The sequence below is a fragment of the Acomys minous genome (assembly GCF_964271855.1).
Source record: "Acomys minous genome assembly, chromosome: 8".
Classification (NCBI taxonomy): Eukaryota; Metazoa; Chordata; class Mammalia; order Rodentia; family Muridae; genus Acomys; species Acomys minous.
In genome coordinates, this window is record NC_140489.1 from 125,950,487 (window position 1) to 125,967,195 (window position 16,709).

General features: G+C 45.9%; 2 protein-coding genes across 2 annotated transcripts; both read left to right on the forward strand.

The window, feature by feature from the left end:
- Positions 1-572: 572 nt before the first annotated feature.
- Positions 573-1,594, forward strand: LOC311603022 (olfactory receptor 13C7-like; the record flags this gene model as incomplete). The annotated part of the gene is made up of 1 exon (XM_084791747.1): positions 573-1,594. The coding sequence occupies one exon, from the start codon at positions 573-575 to the stop codon at positions 1,527-1,529; it is 957 nt and encodes a 318-aa protein (XP_084647873.1). The 3' UTR covers positions 1,530-1,594.
- Positions 1,595-9,156: 7,562 nt separating this feature from the next.
- Positions 9,157-10,200, forward strand: LOC311603588 (olfactory receptor 13C7-like; the record flags this gene model as incomplete). Its single annotated transcript, XM_084792546.1, has 1 exon — positions 9,157-10,200. The coding sequence occupies one exon, from the start codon at positions 9,157-9,159 to the stop codon at positions 10,111-10,113; it is 957 nt and encodes a 318-aa protein (XP_084648672.1). The 3' UTR covers positions 10,114-10,200.
- Between the last annotated feature and the right edge of the window lie 6,509 nt (positions 10,201-16,709).

A 16,709-nucleotide genomic window follows, 5' to 3' on the forward strand; every position in this document is an offset into this window, starting at 1 on the left:
GCAAGGCCTCTATAAGCCTGGTGGAGGTGTCTTCCTTACTGTGGACAATGTGTTACCATGGCATTGCGGTTGCTTTAATGCTCAATTCCTGTGTGGGAGGGCCTGAGTTAGGAGATGCAACTTAGACAACTGCTCTAAAGTACAGAGTCCAGTCACGAGGCACACACAGCAGGGGTGGCCAGAGGAAGAGTTTCTGTCCCTCCACTCTCGTGGAGCACTTAGCATCTAAAGGTTCCTCTTTTGTGGTTTTCATGTAAGCCCTGCATGCATAAAAAGACAAAACCTTTCTTCGGGCATGCCAGCTCCACTGGCCTGGGTATGTCATGTGCCTCTGTGTATCATGGTTGCCTATGCCTTTCTCAGAGGCTTTTGCTACTTGGATAAATGCATTCTGACCCCCCCATACCCACCCCAAGGTAACCTAGCAGTAAATTTTATCCCTTCAACACTGGTTTTGCATCTAACAGGGTAAGTTTAATTATGCATCCGCACATCATACAGCACCTGGCATGCTGATCCTGATGAACAAGTGCCCTCTTCTGTTTTCCTGAGAGGGGAAGAGAACATGAGAAATGGAAGTGGCCAACCGATCCACTATAGCTGAGTTTGTCTTGCTGGGGTTGTCAGATCATCCAACACTGGAGAAAACCTTCTTCGTCCTCATCCTGCTAATGTACCTGGTGATCCTGCTGGGCAATGGGGTGCTCATCCTGGTGACCATCCTGGACTCCCACCTGCACACACCCATGTACTTCTTCCTGGGGAACCTCTCCTTCCTGGACATTTGCTACACCACCTCCTCCGTCCCCCTGGTCCTGGATAGTTTCCTCACTCCCAAGAAAACAATCTCTTTCTCAGGCTGTGCAGTGCAGATGTTTCTCTCCTTTGCCATGGGAGCCACGGAGTGTGTGCTCCTGGGCATGATGGCGTTCGACCGTTACGTGGCCATCTGCAACCCCCTCAGGTACCCTGTGGTCATGAGCAAGGCTGCCTATGTGCCCATGGCCGCCAGCTCCTGGGTGGCTGGTTTGGCTAATTCCTTGGTGCAGATCTCCCTTGCAGTACAGTTGCCTTTCTGTGGGGACAATGTCATCAATCACTTCATCTGTGAGATCCTGGCAGTATTAAAACTGGCCTGTGCTGACATCTCCCTCAATGTCATCAGTATGGGGGTGGCCAATGTCATCTTCCTGGTGGTCCCAGTTCTGTTCATCTTTGTTTCCTACATCTTCATCCTCACCACCATCCTGAGGATCCCCTCTGCTGAGGGGAGGAAGAAGGCCTTCTCTACCTGCTCTGCCCACCTCACTGTGGTGATCATCTTCTATGGGACCATCCTCTTCATGTACGGGAAGCCCAAGTCCAAGGACCCCCTGGGGGCAGACAAGCAGGACCTTGCAGACAAGCTCATCTCCCTCTTCTATGGACTTCTGACCCCTATGTTGAACCCCATCATCTACAGCCTGAGAAACAAGGATGTTAAGACTGCTGTGAGGGACCTGGCAAGTCACAGATGCCTCCCCCAGTGATGCAAGGACATAGCCCAAGATGCACATCTTCTGATGGCTCTCCCTTGAGAGTCTTACTGCAAGGCAATGCCAGGGATGGGACAAGTTGCCTAGGAGCCAGTCAGAGTGTGGTCCACAGACTGTAAATGTCAACACCATCTGGGAGCTTATTGGCATAGAGTCTCCTGGCCCAGAGAAGATCCACTGACTGAGACTCTTCATGTTAACAAGATCCCTCCAGGATTTGTATGCATGCTGGGCCTGGAGAAGTATTGGTCAAGAATGTGGAATGCCTGTAATCCCAGCATTGAAGGAGGCAGAAGCAGGTGGTTCGCTGGGGGTTCGAGGCCAGCACGGTTTATAAGGGAGTCCAGGACAGACAAGGCTACACAGAGAGACCCTGCCTCTAAAAACCATAAAGGAAAGGAAAGAAAAGCAATGGATGCTAAGGTATGTTGTCCAGGTCACCCTTCCTGGCTAGAGATGAAATCATCATCACCACTGGGCCTGTCGGTGGCTGAGGTTCAGTGGATTTCTCTGCAGCACTGCCCCTTACTAAAGAGAGTTGACCCAGTGTCAGCTGTCCTCTCGGGTTGTCCCACGCCCTGTAACCCATCACTGGTAATATGAAGGCTCAGTCCTCCTGGGTGTCTCTAAAAGCCTCGCCACAAGCACTTCTCTGAGCCTGCCCACTGTTCCTCCTCTGCTCAAGCCCACTCCCTTCCACAGCTCCCACAGGAAGCATCCTGTGTGAAAATCTCTCCATGACAGTCAGCTTCGGGGGGAGCCAGCTTTCACCAGAAGCTACCGTGTCCTCTCAGTCGTGTGAGCAGCTTGAGTCACCTGTGTGTGTCCTTTGCAGCCTTTGCCAAAGAGAAAAATGTATGACTTCTTTTGGCTTGAAGGAAAAGACTTGCTCTCTAAAAAGCATCTGCTGAATTAAAGCTTTTCAGTTAATTTTTTTTCTTAAAGGCAGAGTCTTGGGATACAGCCCTGGCTGGTCTGTCATACACACAGAGGTCCATTTCTCTCTGTCCCGTCAGTGCTGAGCTTAAAAGTCTGGCCCACTCACAGCACATATAGGAACTCTTCAGACACCCAGGTGACTTTGCCCAATACTGCTCTTTTCTTTCTTTCTTTCTTTCTTTCTTTCTTTCTTTCTTTCTTTCTTTACTTGCTTGCATTCCCCTTGCTTGAAGACACATGTTATGTGTGATGAACATCCTTGTTACTGGGTGCAGATAGTAAAATATTCATCTCCAAGAAAGTAAAAGCTGCCTCAAGTCTGAGTGGCCAGTGGGCTGTAGTGTCCCCAGTCATCAGGCTTCAGGGCTTCCGGTCCTCAGGCTTTGAGAACTGGAAAAGCTTTGATCAAGCTGAATCCGTACACTGTCCTGAGAGCTCCGTGCGTTTCTCCTGTGGCATTGTGGGCAATGGTGCCTGGAAAACTCTGATGCCAACTTCCTTCTCTTCAAGGAATTATTAGGACTAGGCTGTGGGAAGATTGTAAATGCCAGAGGTCTGGAAAGATTGATGCAAAATCATATTTTCTGGACATGCCAGAGGAACTGAGCTAAGAGGTCACAGCACAAAATGAAATCGGTCCGTATTCCAGCACGAGGACCCACGGCACGTGGTGACTGAGAATGAGAATCAGTGTCCTCAGCTGCGCGTTTATGCCTTTCCTGAGCTTCCTCACCCACGGCATATGGGTACCACTAGTTACCTTCAGACAGCTACAGGAGAGGAATGAAAAGGGAAAGGAGGAGGAAGACATTAAATAGGGAGGGTGTGCAGTGCAGGGAATCCAGGAAGGACTGGTACGGAAAACCTGAGAGCTAGGTCTAAATATATCATAGTCCTGTGTAAAATCATGAAGAAATAAAATTTTTTTACAGAATTAAAAAAAATTTAGTCTTAGTGTCTCTGAAGTTCCATAAAAATGGACAAGTGATTTGATTGAAGATTTCTTCAAAAGAGATGTCCCAATAACCTGGGAAATGGTGGTGGATACCTGTATCACCTGTCCTGAGGAGGCAGAGGCATGGTGGTACACACCTGTATCACCTGTCCTGAGGAGGCAGAGGCATGGTGGTACACACCTGTAACACCTGTCCTGAGGAAGCAGAGGCATGGTGGTTCACACCTGTAACACCTGTCTGGAGGAGGCAGAGACATGGCAGTGCACACCTGTAGCACTAAGAGAAATGTTCACTGGTTGAGAGCACCACTTGCTCCTCCTGAGGTGCCAGGTTCTATTCCCAGCACCCACATGATGACTCACAACCACTTATAACTCCAGTTCCAGGGGACCTAATGCCCTCTTCTGGCCTCAAGGACAACAGGCATGCATTGAGTACACAGACATACATGCAGGAAAAAACATTCTACACAATTTTTGGTTTGGTATATTTTGGTTTTTTATAGACAGGGCTTCTCTGTGTGATATACCTGGTTGTCTTGGACTCACTTGGTAGACTAGGCTGGCCTCCAACTCACAGAGATCCACCTCCCAAGTGCTGGTATTAAGGTGTGTGCCACCATCCCCACATCTACACAATTCTTAAAGAGGAAGAATGCAAGGACTTTTGCGTGAGGATCAGAGTGAAGACCCTGTCTAATTTGAGACAGGAATCCAGTATGACGTCCTATTATTTGATGAAGCAATTTACTTCCATCATTTGCCTTTAATCGGTCCATTCAAATAAATCCAGAAAATAAAAATAAAATAAGTTTTTAAAAAAACCAATAATGAACAAAATAAGATAATGTTAAAGAAGGGTGAAAACAGTAGGCATAACATGTGTACTAGCTGATGAGCGGAGAAACAAAATATGGCATAGTAAAATTCTGTTCCGTAGAGGGAAGAAACAGAGTGCTGATCCGTGCTACCACATGGAGGGGCACCAGAACACAGCGCTGTGCACGAGAACTCACACTTATGAGAAATGTCAGTTAATAAAGATGTAGAAAGTAGATTGGTGATTGATGGAGACTGGAGGGAGGAGAGGGCAGGGCTAACAGGTACAGGGTTTCTTTCAGGGCTACTGAAACTATTATGGGATGTCACTGTGGTGATAGCTGCACAACCTTGCAAATATACTAAGAACAATGGACTTGCTATGTGTTGTTTCTTTTGAGCTGCAGTGTCACTAAATAGCCCAGGCTAGCCCAGAACTTGCATCTTTTTGCCTCAGCCTCCAAAGTTCATGTGCATCAGTTTGTGGGAACAGCCCATCATGCCAGGGTGGAGGAGCTAGAGGAAGGCCGCTGGTCACACTGCACCTGTGGTCCACAGGCAGTGGGAGATGGATGCTCTCTTCCTTCTTTTTTATCCAGTCCAGACCCATAGCCCACAGACTAGCTCCTCCCTGCATTTAAGAGAGGTCTTCCCACTTATTAACCTAATTTAGAAAAGTTTCCACAGACAAGCCCAGGCATTTGTTTGCGTGGTGACTTGAAATCTGGTCAAGCTAAGAAGCCTACCCAGCACAACTTTCTTTGCCCAGCTCTGGGCAGATGTTGACTTGAGCTCCATCCCTGTAAGTTTCCCTTTTCCAGAACATGCAGGAATGAACTCCTACAGAGGGAAGGTCCTTTCTGGATCATTGGGAGTGATGAGCTGGGTACTCATGACACAATCCTCCATCATCACTGAGACCCATTGGTCAAGCATTAACACTGATTTTTGAATGAACTTGAAGTTGGATACCAATAACACTTATTCCAATGTAACCTGTAGGCTTTGAACTTTTTCAAACCTACTTTATCTGAAGGTCTTTCATGCTTATATCTCCCATCTAACCCACCTTCCCTAGATAGGACAGAAAAGAGGTTAATGGGAACAGGAGAAGTAGGGCTTTTAAGACTCAGCTCCTCAGAATGATTCCATGGGATAGTAGGCGGGATTCCAGCAGACCGGTTCAACACCAAACCAGCGGTTCAGCAAAAGTGACTGCAACTTCAGCAGCTGGAACAGGGAACCCCAGAGCTTTCTCTGGAGCTTTTCCCTCCAGAAACAATTTGAAATGGAGCAATGAACAGCCAAACAATAGGAAATGATGCCAAGACCAAAAAGCCAAGCCTCTTGTTTTGGGGTTCTCTTTCTCTCCCTTTCTCTCTCTCTCTCTCTCTCTCTCTCTCTCTCTCTCTCTCTCTCTCTCTCTCTCTCTCTCTCACACACACACACACACACACACACACACATACACACACACACACACACACACACACACACACACACACACACACACACTCCCAGAGTCCATACTGGGATGCTTATCAGTTGGCAAAGATCATACCCCCACAAGAGGCAGTTCATCATCTAGTGGACAAATGTCACCTGTCCTCTCAAAAGTCTGTTTCTAGCACACAAACACTGTTTCATCTCCCACACTTGAGATTAAAACAAAAACTTGTTTACATCCACAACAGTAACCCTTACTTGAGTGAAGGCGATGTAGATTATAGCAGTCAGCCTCACAATATTTAGGATGAGAGTAAAAGGAGAGAATGTGTGCCTCCCCACCACCCAACGTACAGCCACAAGCCAACAGACAACACTTATTTTCACCATTACTTCTGTGGCACGTGCCCTGCCAGGAGCTCTGATTCCTACATGTGCACAGTGATCACTGCCTAAGCTGGCCTCTCCCCTGGACAACATGCACATCACTAAAAGACCAAGACCGACTCTGAATATTATAAGCCATATTTCCTTCCCTACCTCACCACATCAATAAAGGCCAGTTGTTTGCAGCTTATATCTGGTTTTTTTGTGTGTAGTTTGTGTGTGTGTCTGTGTGTGTGTGCTCACACATACTTTGTTGAGTGGGGACACAGGTGTATGTGCTGTACACACACTGGAAGACACCTCTGAGGACTGTTGCCCACCTTGTTTTGAGACTGGCTCCCTCCCTGAGGTGCCAAGTGGGCTGGGCTAGTAGGGCAGCCAGCCCCATCCATCTGCCTGTCTCTGCCTCCCCATTTCTGAGCTGTCAAGTGAGAGCAACTGTGCCAGGCTTTTCAACAATGGTTCTGAGCACTGAGCTCAGGTCCTGCTGCTTGCAAAGCAAGGGTATCACAGACTGAACCATCTCTCCAGCTCCTATGTGCATAGTGTAAGTTAAACTGAGGTAATGTTGGGATTGTCAGTCAGCTCAAGGAGGCCTCTTTGTGCTGCTTGTAGCTAGGAGGAGCAGATGTGAGGCACAGCCTACAGCCTGACACAGGCCACCATGTTGTGAAGGAGATGGGTGAAGTAGTTAAATGGAGGGTGGTGGGCGGCTGTTAAATACCACGTCCACAGTTCTCCAAAGGTGACAAAACTGCTGGTGGTAGAGTCTATCTGCAGATTCAAACCCTTCTGCCTCCTTAGCCACACAGTCCGTGACTGGAAGAAAAGATTCTTTCTCGTCACCAAATCCTTAGTAGCCACCCCAGTGTCTCCAGTAAGCAAGAGGATAGGTGGGGGCACCGGAACAAAACAACCCCAGGACTCTTGTCTCCAATGCTGACTTAAGCAGCTGCGTGGGAGCACCAGATGAACAGTGCGCCTGTCTCAGCTATGGCGAACCATCAGCCTCTTGTGGTCAATGCACAGTCAGACCTTTGTTATTCTCCTCTTCCCAGGAAAGCCAGCAAGCACAGGACACAGGGCAGGAACTTTCCTTGTCTAAGGAACATTCCTTTACAGTCGGAGTTCAAACTCACATAGAGCTGTGTGCACTTGTCTAATTGGATGTGTGGAACACAGGCCCCAGTTCCTGTGAGGCCTTCAGGCAAACTTTAAATTGCCTCTGGGATTAAGGTTAAACAAACAGAACTCTAAACTTTTCCAGGATCTTTGATAGGCCCTCTGGGGAGCTAGGTAAAGGGCAGAGGGCAGAAAGCTCAGAACGCGCAGGCCGGGCACAACTCCAGCGGCAGTTGGCAAGTGGCACCTCACTGGGCATGGGGAAGGGCAGATAGAGTAGGGGCCACACCAGCCCTCAGCCACAGCTCTCTTTTGCTGTGCCTTCTGACAGGACAACTATCTCCCGGGACAGATAAACAGAGTCTCTGTGTCCTGCAGGCTAGCCGACCAGGCTGGGTCAGGTGAGCCCACTGAAGTTGAAACTCTCCTTTTTCAAGGCCGGAGAACGCCCAGCATCCTCCTCCCCAGGAGACCTTCTGCCAGGGTGAGCTCCCATCCCCACCATGGACCTCTCTGCCCAGTGGACACAGGCAGGGTTTTCTCTGTGGCCAGACCTTCCTCAGGTAGGTGAGAGGAGGAGCAGAAGTGGGAGGCCAAGGACAGATGGGATCCAGGGTTCGAACTTGGTTCTGGCTTCCACATCCCTCACGTTCTGTGTAGAGGAAAGGAGCAGGCACATTCAGGGAGTGTCAGCCATCGCAGGAAGGGGACAGATTGAGGGGACATTGTCAGGGTGGCAATAGGAGAGAGTTTCTGCTTAATGTAAGGTGAACATTCTAATTACCAAGGCTGCCTGACAAAAGAATGAGAGGCATGAGCTTCTCTTCAGGTGCTAAAGACAATTGGGGAGTGGTTTTTCTGAAAGACTCACACAGTGGAGGAAGAGAAGTTACCTTATGGCATCCCCACAATAGCTCACACCTCCTAGTCACAGTGCTGTCCCCACCACTGCTCCCACCTCCTAGTCACAGTGCTGTTCCCTTCACTGCTCACACCCCGTAGTCACAGTGCTGTTCCTCCAAGGCTTACATCTCTTAGTCACAGTGCTGTCCCCACCAGGGCTCACAACTCCTAGTCACAATGCTGTCCCTGCCACAGCTCACACCTCCTAGTCATAATGCTCTTCCTGCCATTGGACAGTGTTCATATGGAGGCCAGAGAACCAGTTGAAGGAGTTGATTCTCTCATTACTTTTGCTCGGTCCCAGAAATTGAACTCAGGTAGTCAGGCTTGGTGACAAGTGCCTTTCCCCACTGAACCATTTCTCTGGCCTCAAGTTCCTACTCTTTAACTTGAGAAGTCAAGGCTGCAGGTTTCCTCTAGTGTACAGGTCTGCAGTTCCTCTGTCCCCGCAGCATGTTCTACACATTGTTCCCTCCTTTTCACGGACTCTGTAAGCCTGGTAGACCTGTCTTCCTTACTGTGGACAATGTGTTACCATGGCATTGCGGTTGCTTTAATGCTCAATTCCTGTGTGGGAGGGCCTGAGTTAGGAGATGCAACTTAGACAACTGCTCTAAAGTACAGAGTATAGTCACAAGGCACACAGCAGGGGTGACCAGAGGAAGAGTCCTTGTCCCTCCACTCTTGTGGAACACTTAGCATCCTAAAGGTTCCTCCTTTGCGGTTTTCCTGTAACCCCGCATGCATAAAGAGACACAGCCCTTCCTTCAGGCATGCCAGCTCCACTGGCCTGGGTATACCATGTGCTTCTGTGTATCACGGTTGCCTGGACTTCTCTCAGAGGCTTTTGCTACTTGGATAAATGCATTCTGACTCCCCACCACCCCAAGGTAACCTAGTAGCAAATTTTATCCCTTCAACACTGATTTTGCATCTAACAGGGTAAGTTTAATTATGCATCCGCACATCATACAGCACCTGGCATGCTGATCCTGATGAACAAGTGCTTGCCCTCTTCTGTTTTCCTGAGAGGGGAAGAGAACATGAGAAATGGAAGTGGCCAACCAATCCACTATAGCTGAGTTTGTCTTGCTGGGGTTGTCAGATCATCCAACACTGGAGAAAACCTTCTTCGTCCTCATCCTGATGACATACCTGGTGATCCTGCTGGGCAATGGGGTGCTCATCCTGGTGACCATCCTGGACTCCCACCTGCACACACCCATGTACTTCTTCCTGGGGAACCTCTCCTTCCTGGACATTTGCTACACCACCTCCTCCATCCCCCTGGTCCTGGATGGTTTCCTCACTCCCAAGAAAACAATCTCTTTCTCAGGCTGTGCAGTGCAGATGTTTCTCTCCTTTGCCATGGGAGCCACAGAGTGTGTGCTCCTGGGCATGATGGCGTTCGACCGTTACGTGGCCATCTGCAACCCCCTCAGGTACCCTGTGGTCATGAGCAAGGCTGCCTATGTGCCCATGGCCGCCAGCTCCTGGGCGGCTGGTGGAGCCAATTCCTTGGTGCAGATCTCCCTTGCAGTACAGTTGCCTTTCTGTGGGGACAATGTCATCAATCACTTCACCTGTGAGATCCTGGCAGTCTTAAAGCTGGCCTGTGCTGACATCTCCATCAATGTCATCAGTATGGGGGTGGCCAATGTCATTTTCCTGGGAGTCCCAGTTCTGTTCATCTTTGTCTCTTACATCTTCATCCTCACCACCATCCTGAGGATCCCCTCTGCTGAGGGGAGGAAGAAGGCCTTCTCCACCTGCTCTGCCCACCTCACTGTGGTACTTGTCTTCTATGGGACCATCCTCTTCATGTATGGGAAGCCCAAGTCTAAGGACCCCCTGGGGGCAGACAAGCAGGACCTTGCAGACAAGCTCATCTCCTTGTTTTATGGAGTGTTGACCCCCATGTTGAACCCCATCATCTACAGCCTGAGGAATAAGGATGTGAAGGTTGCTGTGCAGAGTCTGCTGGCTCAGAAATGCCTCGTTCAGTGACAGGGAGGAAGTGGGTTTTTGCCCAGTTCTGTGTATATCCAGCCTCTGCTGGGAACAAGCACTTTTTTTTAGCATAGACTTGCTCAATGGTCCTACAGACCAGTTTGAACATAAAGACCGTTGGTTGTACAAAATGGCCTAGAACCATCAAAAAGTGACTAAGAAAATGAAGTGTTCTTTGTATGCCAACAAAATTAGCAATAAAAGCTTTGTGAAAAATATTTTCTCTCTTTGTCAGTAAAGACTGGTTGGGATGTGCATGCTAGTTTTGATTTTTGTTGTTGCTGGTTTTTTCTAATGTACAATTGGGACGACATTGTGAGAAAAACTCACTTCTTACTTTTACTTTGATTTAGACAGAGTCTTGCTATGTGGCCCAAGCTGGTCAGTAATGGCCAACTCACCATGTTTCTGTCACTACCAAAGGTCTCTCACACCCTCTTTTTTTAAATTATTCACTTTACATCTCTATTTTAGCCCCTTTCTGGTCTCCTCTCAGTTCTCTCTCCCTCCCTTAAATGCCCTTATCCTATTCCTCAGTAAAAGGGAACATTGCTCCCCTACCAGCTGACCCAAGTCTATATCAAGTCTCATCAGGACTTCCTGCATCCTCTTCCTCTGCGGTCTGGCAAGGCTGCCCAGCCAGGCGGATGTGATCAATGAGCAGGCAACAGAGTCCATGTCAGAGGCAGCCCCTGCTCCCCATACTAGAGGACGCACATGGAGACTGAGCTGCCTACTGACTACATCTGAGCAGGGAGTCTAGGCCCTCTCCACGTATGGCCCTTGGTTGGTGCATCAGTCTCTGCAGGTCTCCCTGCCCCTTTCAGATTTGTTAGCTCTGTTGATCTCCTTGTGGAGCTCCTGTCCCCTCAGGGTCCTTCTATCCCCCTATTCTTCCATAAGACTCCCTGCGCTCTGCCCAAAGTTTGGCTGTGAGTCTCAGACTCTGCTTCGATTTCCCTGCTGGGCAGAGTCTTTCAGAGGACCTCGATGGTAGGATCCTGTCCTGTTCCCTCTCTTCCAGTGTCTGTTCTATCTGCCCTTCTGAATGAAAATTAATCATCCTCCCTGGGGTCCTCTTTGTTATTTAGCTTCTATACATCTGTGGATTGTAATATGGCTATCATGTATTATATGGCCAATAACTGCTTATAAGTAAGTACATACCATGAGTGTTTTTCTGGGTCTGGGTTACCTCACTCAGCATGATCTTTTCTAGCTCCATCCATTTGCCTGAAAACTTAAAGATTTCCTTGTTTTTAATAGCTGAATAGCATTGCACAGTTTTCTGTTTGTTTGTTTGTTTGTTTTGTTTTGTTTTTATCCATTCTACAGTTAAAAGAAATCTATGGCTGGCTATGAAAAAATGTCACTATGAACATAGTTAAGCACATGTTCTTGTTGTATAGTGGAATATCTTTTGGGTATATCCCCAGGAGTGGTATAGCTCAATCTTGAGGTAGTGCTATTCCCAATTTTCTGAGAAAGCCCCAGACTGATATCCAAAGTGGTTGTACAAGTTTGCACTCCCGCCAGCAATCGGGAAGTGTTCCCCTTGCTCTACATCTTTGCTGGCATGTGCTGTCACCTGAGTTTTTGATCTTGGCCATTCTGACAGGTGTAAGATGGAATCACAGAGTTGTTTTGATTTGCATTTTGCTGATGACTAGGGAAGCTGAGCATTTCTTTGGGTGTTTTTCAATCATTTGAGATTCTTCTGTTGAGAATTCTGTTTAGCTCTGTACCCCATTTTTAATTGGGTTATTTGTTTTGTTGGTGCTTAATTTTTTTAGTTCTTTATATATTCTGGATAGTAGCCCTCTGTCAGATGTAGGGTTGGTGAAGATCTTTCCCAGGCTGTAGGCTGTCATTTTGTTTTGTTGACAGTGTCCTTTGCCTTCAGAAGCATCTCAGTTTCATGAGGTACCATTTATTAATTGCTTATCTTAAAGCCTGGGCTGTTGGTGTTCTGTTCAGGAAGTTGTCTCCTGTATCAAGGAGTTCGAGGCTCTTCCTCACTTTCTCTTCTAGTAGATTTAGTGTATCTGGCTTTATGTTGAGGTCTTTGATCCACTTGGACTTGAGTTTTGTGTAGGGTAATAAATATGGGTTTATTTGCATTTTTGTACATGTAGACACCCAGTTAGACCAGCATCATGGATTGAAGATGCTATCATTTTTTCATTGTATGGTTTTAACTCCTTTGTCAAAAATCAAGTGTCTGGAAGTGTGTGGTTGTGTTTCTAGGTCTTTAATTCAATTCTGTTTATCAACTAGTTTGTTTCTATCACAGCACCAGGCAGTTTTTATTACTATTGTTCTGTCTTATAGCTTGAAGTCAGGGATGAAGATACCTCCAGAAGTCCTTTTATTCTATAGGATTGTTCTAGCTCTTATGGGGTTTTGGTTTTCCACATGAAGCTTAGAATTGTTCTTTCAAGGTCTGTAAAGAATCTCCATGACACAGAGAAATAACAGGATAGCCAGGAAGAATTCCAGTAAAGATCCAGTATTGATGGTGTCACTGAAGCCAGAGATCTTGAACCAGGCCAATAACTCATTGCAATGAACATTTGAAGGTGAAGATGTTGGACAGAGGGTATATTGTGGGACACACTGTGACATACTACAGCTTCTACAGTGAGATGTTTTCTATGCTTTGTTTTTGTTGTTTCTTTGTGTGTTTATGTTTTACTGGGAGGGGATGTTGCAAGGGTGTAGGGAGGGTTTGAGGGGATGGGGAAATGAGTGAGACTGGAGTGCATGATATGAAACTAACAGAGTCAACAATATATACTGAGTATATATGAGTATATCTATATACTCAATATACACACACATATATTCATTATATATATTCATTAAGTTGGGTTTATCCTGGAAAAAATCATGTAATTATAATGTAAAACTAAGTATTGCCTTTGTAGATGTTCACTGTGGGATAAAATTATTAAAAATTCTAGCATCTGGCTACTGTAAAGGTGGAACCATCACCAGTTATGGTAGAAGGAAGGAGTGGGGGTTAGCTTGGGACACACAGGGAGCTTGTGGGTGATGACATTTTATTCCTGCTTCTTGACCAAGCCGTGTTTGTTTTCCCAGTGATAATCCAGTACTCTGTCTGTTTGACTTGTAGGTGTTACTGTTTGATTTTAACTGTTAGCGTGGGCGAGTCTTGGTGAGCGGCCATCTTCACCCGACTGCCCTGTGACATGCCTGTAAGGGATTGTCTAGTTACCTTAGGGACATGGACAGGTACAGCCTGAAGCCTGGTTTTGGGCCCTGGACCTGCTCCCTGAGCGTAGAGAATGCTGCGTACTAAGCAGGCAGACAAGGGTGACAACCAGACCACTCTGCCTTTATTCCTGTATCTCTCCCCTGCTCCCTTCCCTCTCATCTAGCCATCTTTGCTTGATACGCGATGGCATTTTAGTGGGATGCTCAGCCTTTTCCCTCCTCCTTATCCTTTTGTTTTTTTCTCCCAAATAATCTAGTCTGGGCAGCTTTTCAGGGCTTTTGTCTCAGCCTCCTGAGAGAAGGGACTGTCCTACGCTATCCCTTAACTTATCTTTTTACTGCTCTGCCTTCAGTCCACCAATAGACAAAAATCACCCACTGGTCCCATCTCTTTTGTCCCTATAGTTTCCACTTCTGTTTGTGTCTTCCTACTCCTGACTTAAGGTGATTTTCCTCTTTTTGTTTTCTACACAGTACCATCAATGTACTATCAGTTTTACTCTCCCAGATCTTGAGCACTTTGGGATGATGTTGTGCAGTTGACTATTGTATTATTTTCACACTGGGTTTGCCCCAGATAATGACTGGTGTTATACATGGTGTTACAATCTCAGGCAGGGACTGGGCACAGAGCTTCCTTAAATACCAATCTAACAGAGGAAAATAACACTTTAACCCTCTATAACCTACTTTCTCCTAAACATTGCAAACTCTCCAAACTGAAAGAAAAAGCAGGACCTAATTTCTAAAATAATTTTCAAACAGTTTTCCTGATGCAAAAGCCCCAAAATGAAAACACAGGCAACACGAAAAGCCGAGACAACATATCTCCTCCAGAACCTGTCAGGTCCAGAGTAATGGCCTCAGTGAGAGTAACTCAAGAGCAATTCCAGACAAAGGATTCAAGAGAAGGGTGATGAATATTTTTCTTAAAAAGTTAAAGAGAATATGAGTAAATGCTAGACTAGTTCACTAATAAATTAATTCCAAGAAGAGAAAGCTGAGCAAAATAAGAAAATCATGATAGGATATGATAATAGAATCCATTAAAATGCTAGAAAAACCAAATTCCAATAAAATGTTCAAAAAATCAATTTAAAAGCCCACTAGAAAGCTTCACCAGTAGAGCTGATCAAGAAGAAAATAAAATATCAGGGCCTAAAGATAGGAGAAGAATTAGTAAATTCAGTCAAGGACAATGATAAAATTTTAAGTTGAACAGAAAATGATTGAAACAATTGGGGCGCAACAGAAAAACCAATATGTAAAAGGTGAGCATAGAAGAAAAGGATGGAGGAGGAGGAGAATTAGTCTATGCCCAAAGCCCAGAAAATATTTTCAATACAATCATAGTAGAGAATTTCCCAACCCTACAGGGAGAGGCTAACCATTGCACAAGAGGCATAGAGGCCATCAAGTAGACACGGCCAGAAATGCACCTTCCCTATAGTAGAATAATTAAAATACTAAGTATACAAAACAAAGCAAAACAAAAAAGTTTATTGAATTATACAAAGGAGAAACACAACATTACATATAAAGACAAGTCCATTAGAATAAAAGCTGATCTCTCAACAGAAACTTTAAAATTCACAAAAGTATGGAAACATGTTTTTTCAAGTACTTAAAGACCACAGCTGGCAGCCCAGACTACTGCTCTCAGCAAAATTGTCATCATTAATGACAAAAGAAAAATACTCCAAAAGCAAGCTAAGAAAATTATGGCCACTAGACAGCACTGCAGAAGCTACTGGAAGGAATTCTTTGGAGTGGGAAGAAGGGCAAATACATGTAAGAGGCTATGGAGGGGATGTGATACAACAGCGGCTAAGCAAAGACGGACTAGGAAAACACCCAATGCTACAAAATCAACAAAGTGACAGAAATTAATATAAACCTTTAAATAATAACTTTGAATATTAGTAGTCTCAACTATTCAACCAAAAATGCTGGCTAGCAAACTGGATTAAAAATAAAAACAAACAAAACCAGAACTCATCTACTTAATACCGCCAAGAAACATATCTCAGCATCAAACGTAGCTACTACCTTATGGTGAGAGGACAGGGAAGATGTTCCCAGCCAACGGACCTAAAAGCAAGCAGGTGTCACTGTTCTAATATCTGACAAAATAGACTTCCAACCAAAACCTAGTCAGGAAATATAAAGATGGCCATTTACACTAATTAAGTGAACAGTCCATCAAGAATGCTATAATTCTGACTGTATGTGTACAGGTACGCCCAATTTCCTGAACGAATACTGCTGGATATAAAGTCACAGATTAGGGCTGGAGAGATGCCTCAGAGGTTTGGAGCACTGCCTGCTCATCCAGAGGTCCTGAGTTCAATTCCCAGCAACCACATGGTGGCTCACAACCATCTATAATAAGTTCTGGTGCCCTCTTCTGGCCTGCTGGCTCACACACAGGCAGAATACTGTATAAATAATACATAAATAAATACATCTTAAAAAAATAAAGTCACAGATTAACCCCAATGCAGCAATAGTGAATGAGTCCAATACCCAAATTTTACTAGCTGACAAATCAAAAAGGCAAAAATAAAGGAACATCAGGAGTTAAATGACATTACAGATCAAATAGATTTAACAGACATCTATACAAGGTTCCCTCAAGCCCTTCAGAGTGCCCATTCTCCTCAAAAGCCTGTGGAACTTTCTCTAAGATGGATCATATATGAGAACACAAAAGATGTTTCAACTTCTTATATTCTATGAGACTATGATGGATTAAATCTAGAACTCAACAGAGAAAATCCACAAACTCATTGATTAAACAACACACTTCACTGAATAATGAATAGATTACTGAAGAAATCAAGAAGGGAAAAAGTTAAGAGTCCTAGCTTTGAATGAAAATGAAGACATGGCATACCAAAGCTTATGAGATACAGTGAAAGGGATGTTGAGAGTGTTGTTGCTGTTTGCTGTGGATATTGTGAGACCTGCTTTCCAGTATGAGGGGAAGGGTATCCATAACTCTGAGAGCCTTAAGGTGGGACAGTGTCCCAAGGATACCCTGAGGCACAGGAGCCCAGGAACCTCACAGAGCTAGGAGGAGACATGCAGCTCCCAGGGAAGGGTTGCCCTAATCTATGTGGAACTGAGGAGCCTTGGAACTGGAGCTGTGCTCCTTCTTCATTTCTCCTCCTCCTCCTCTTTCCTCCTCCCCTTCTCCCCTCCTCCCCCTCCCCTCTTCTTACTCCTCCCCCTCCTTCTTTTTCCCCTCCCCCTTCTCCTCCCCTTCCTCCCTCTCCTCCCCCTCCTTCTTGCAAAAGAGTCACAGCAGGCAATATTGAAGGTATGAACCCAGGAGAGGAAGGACAAATCCAGGA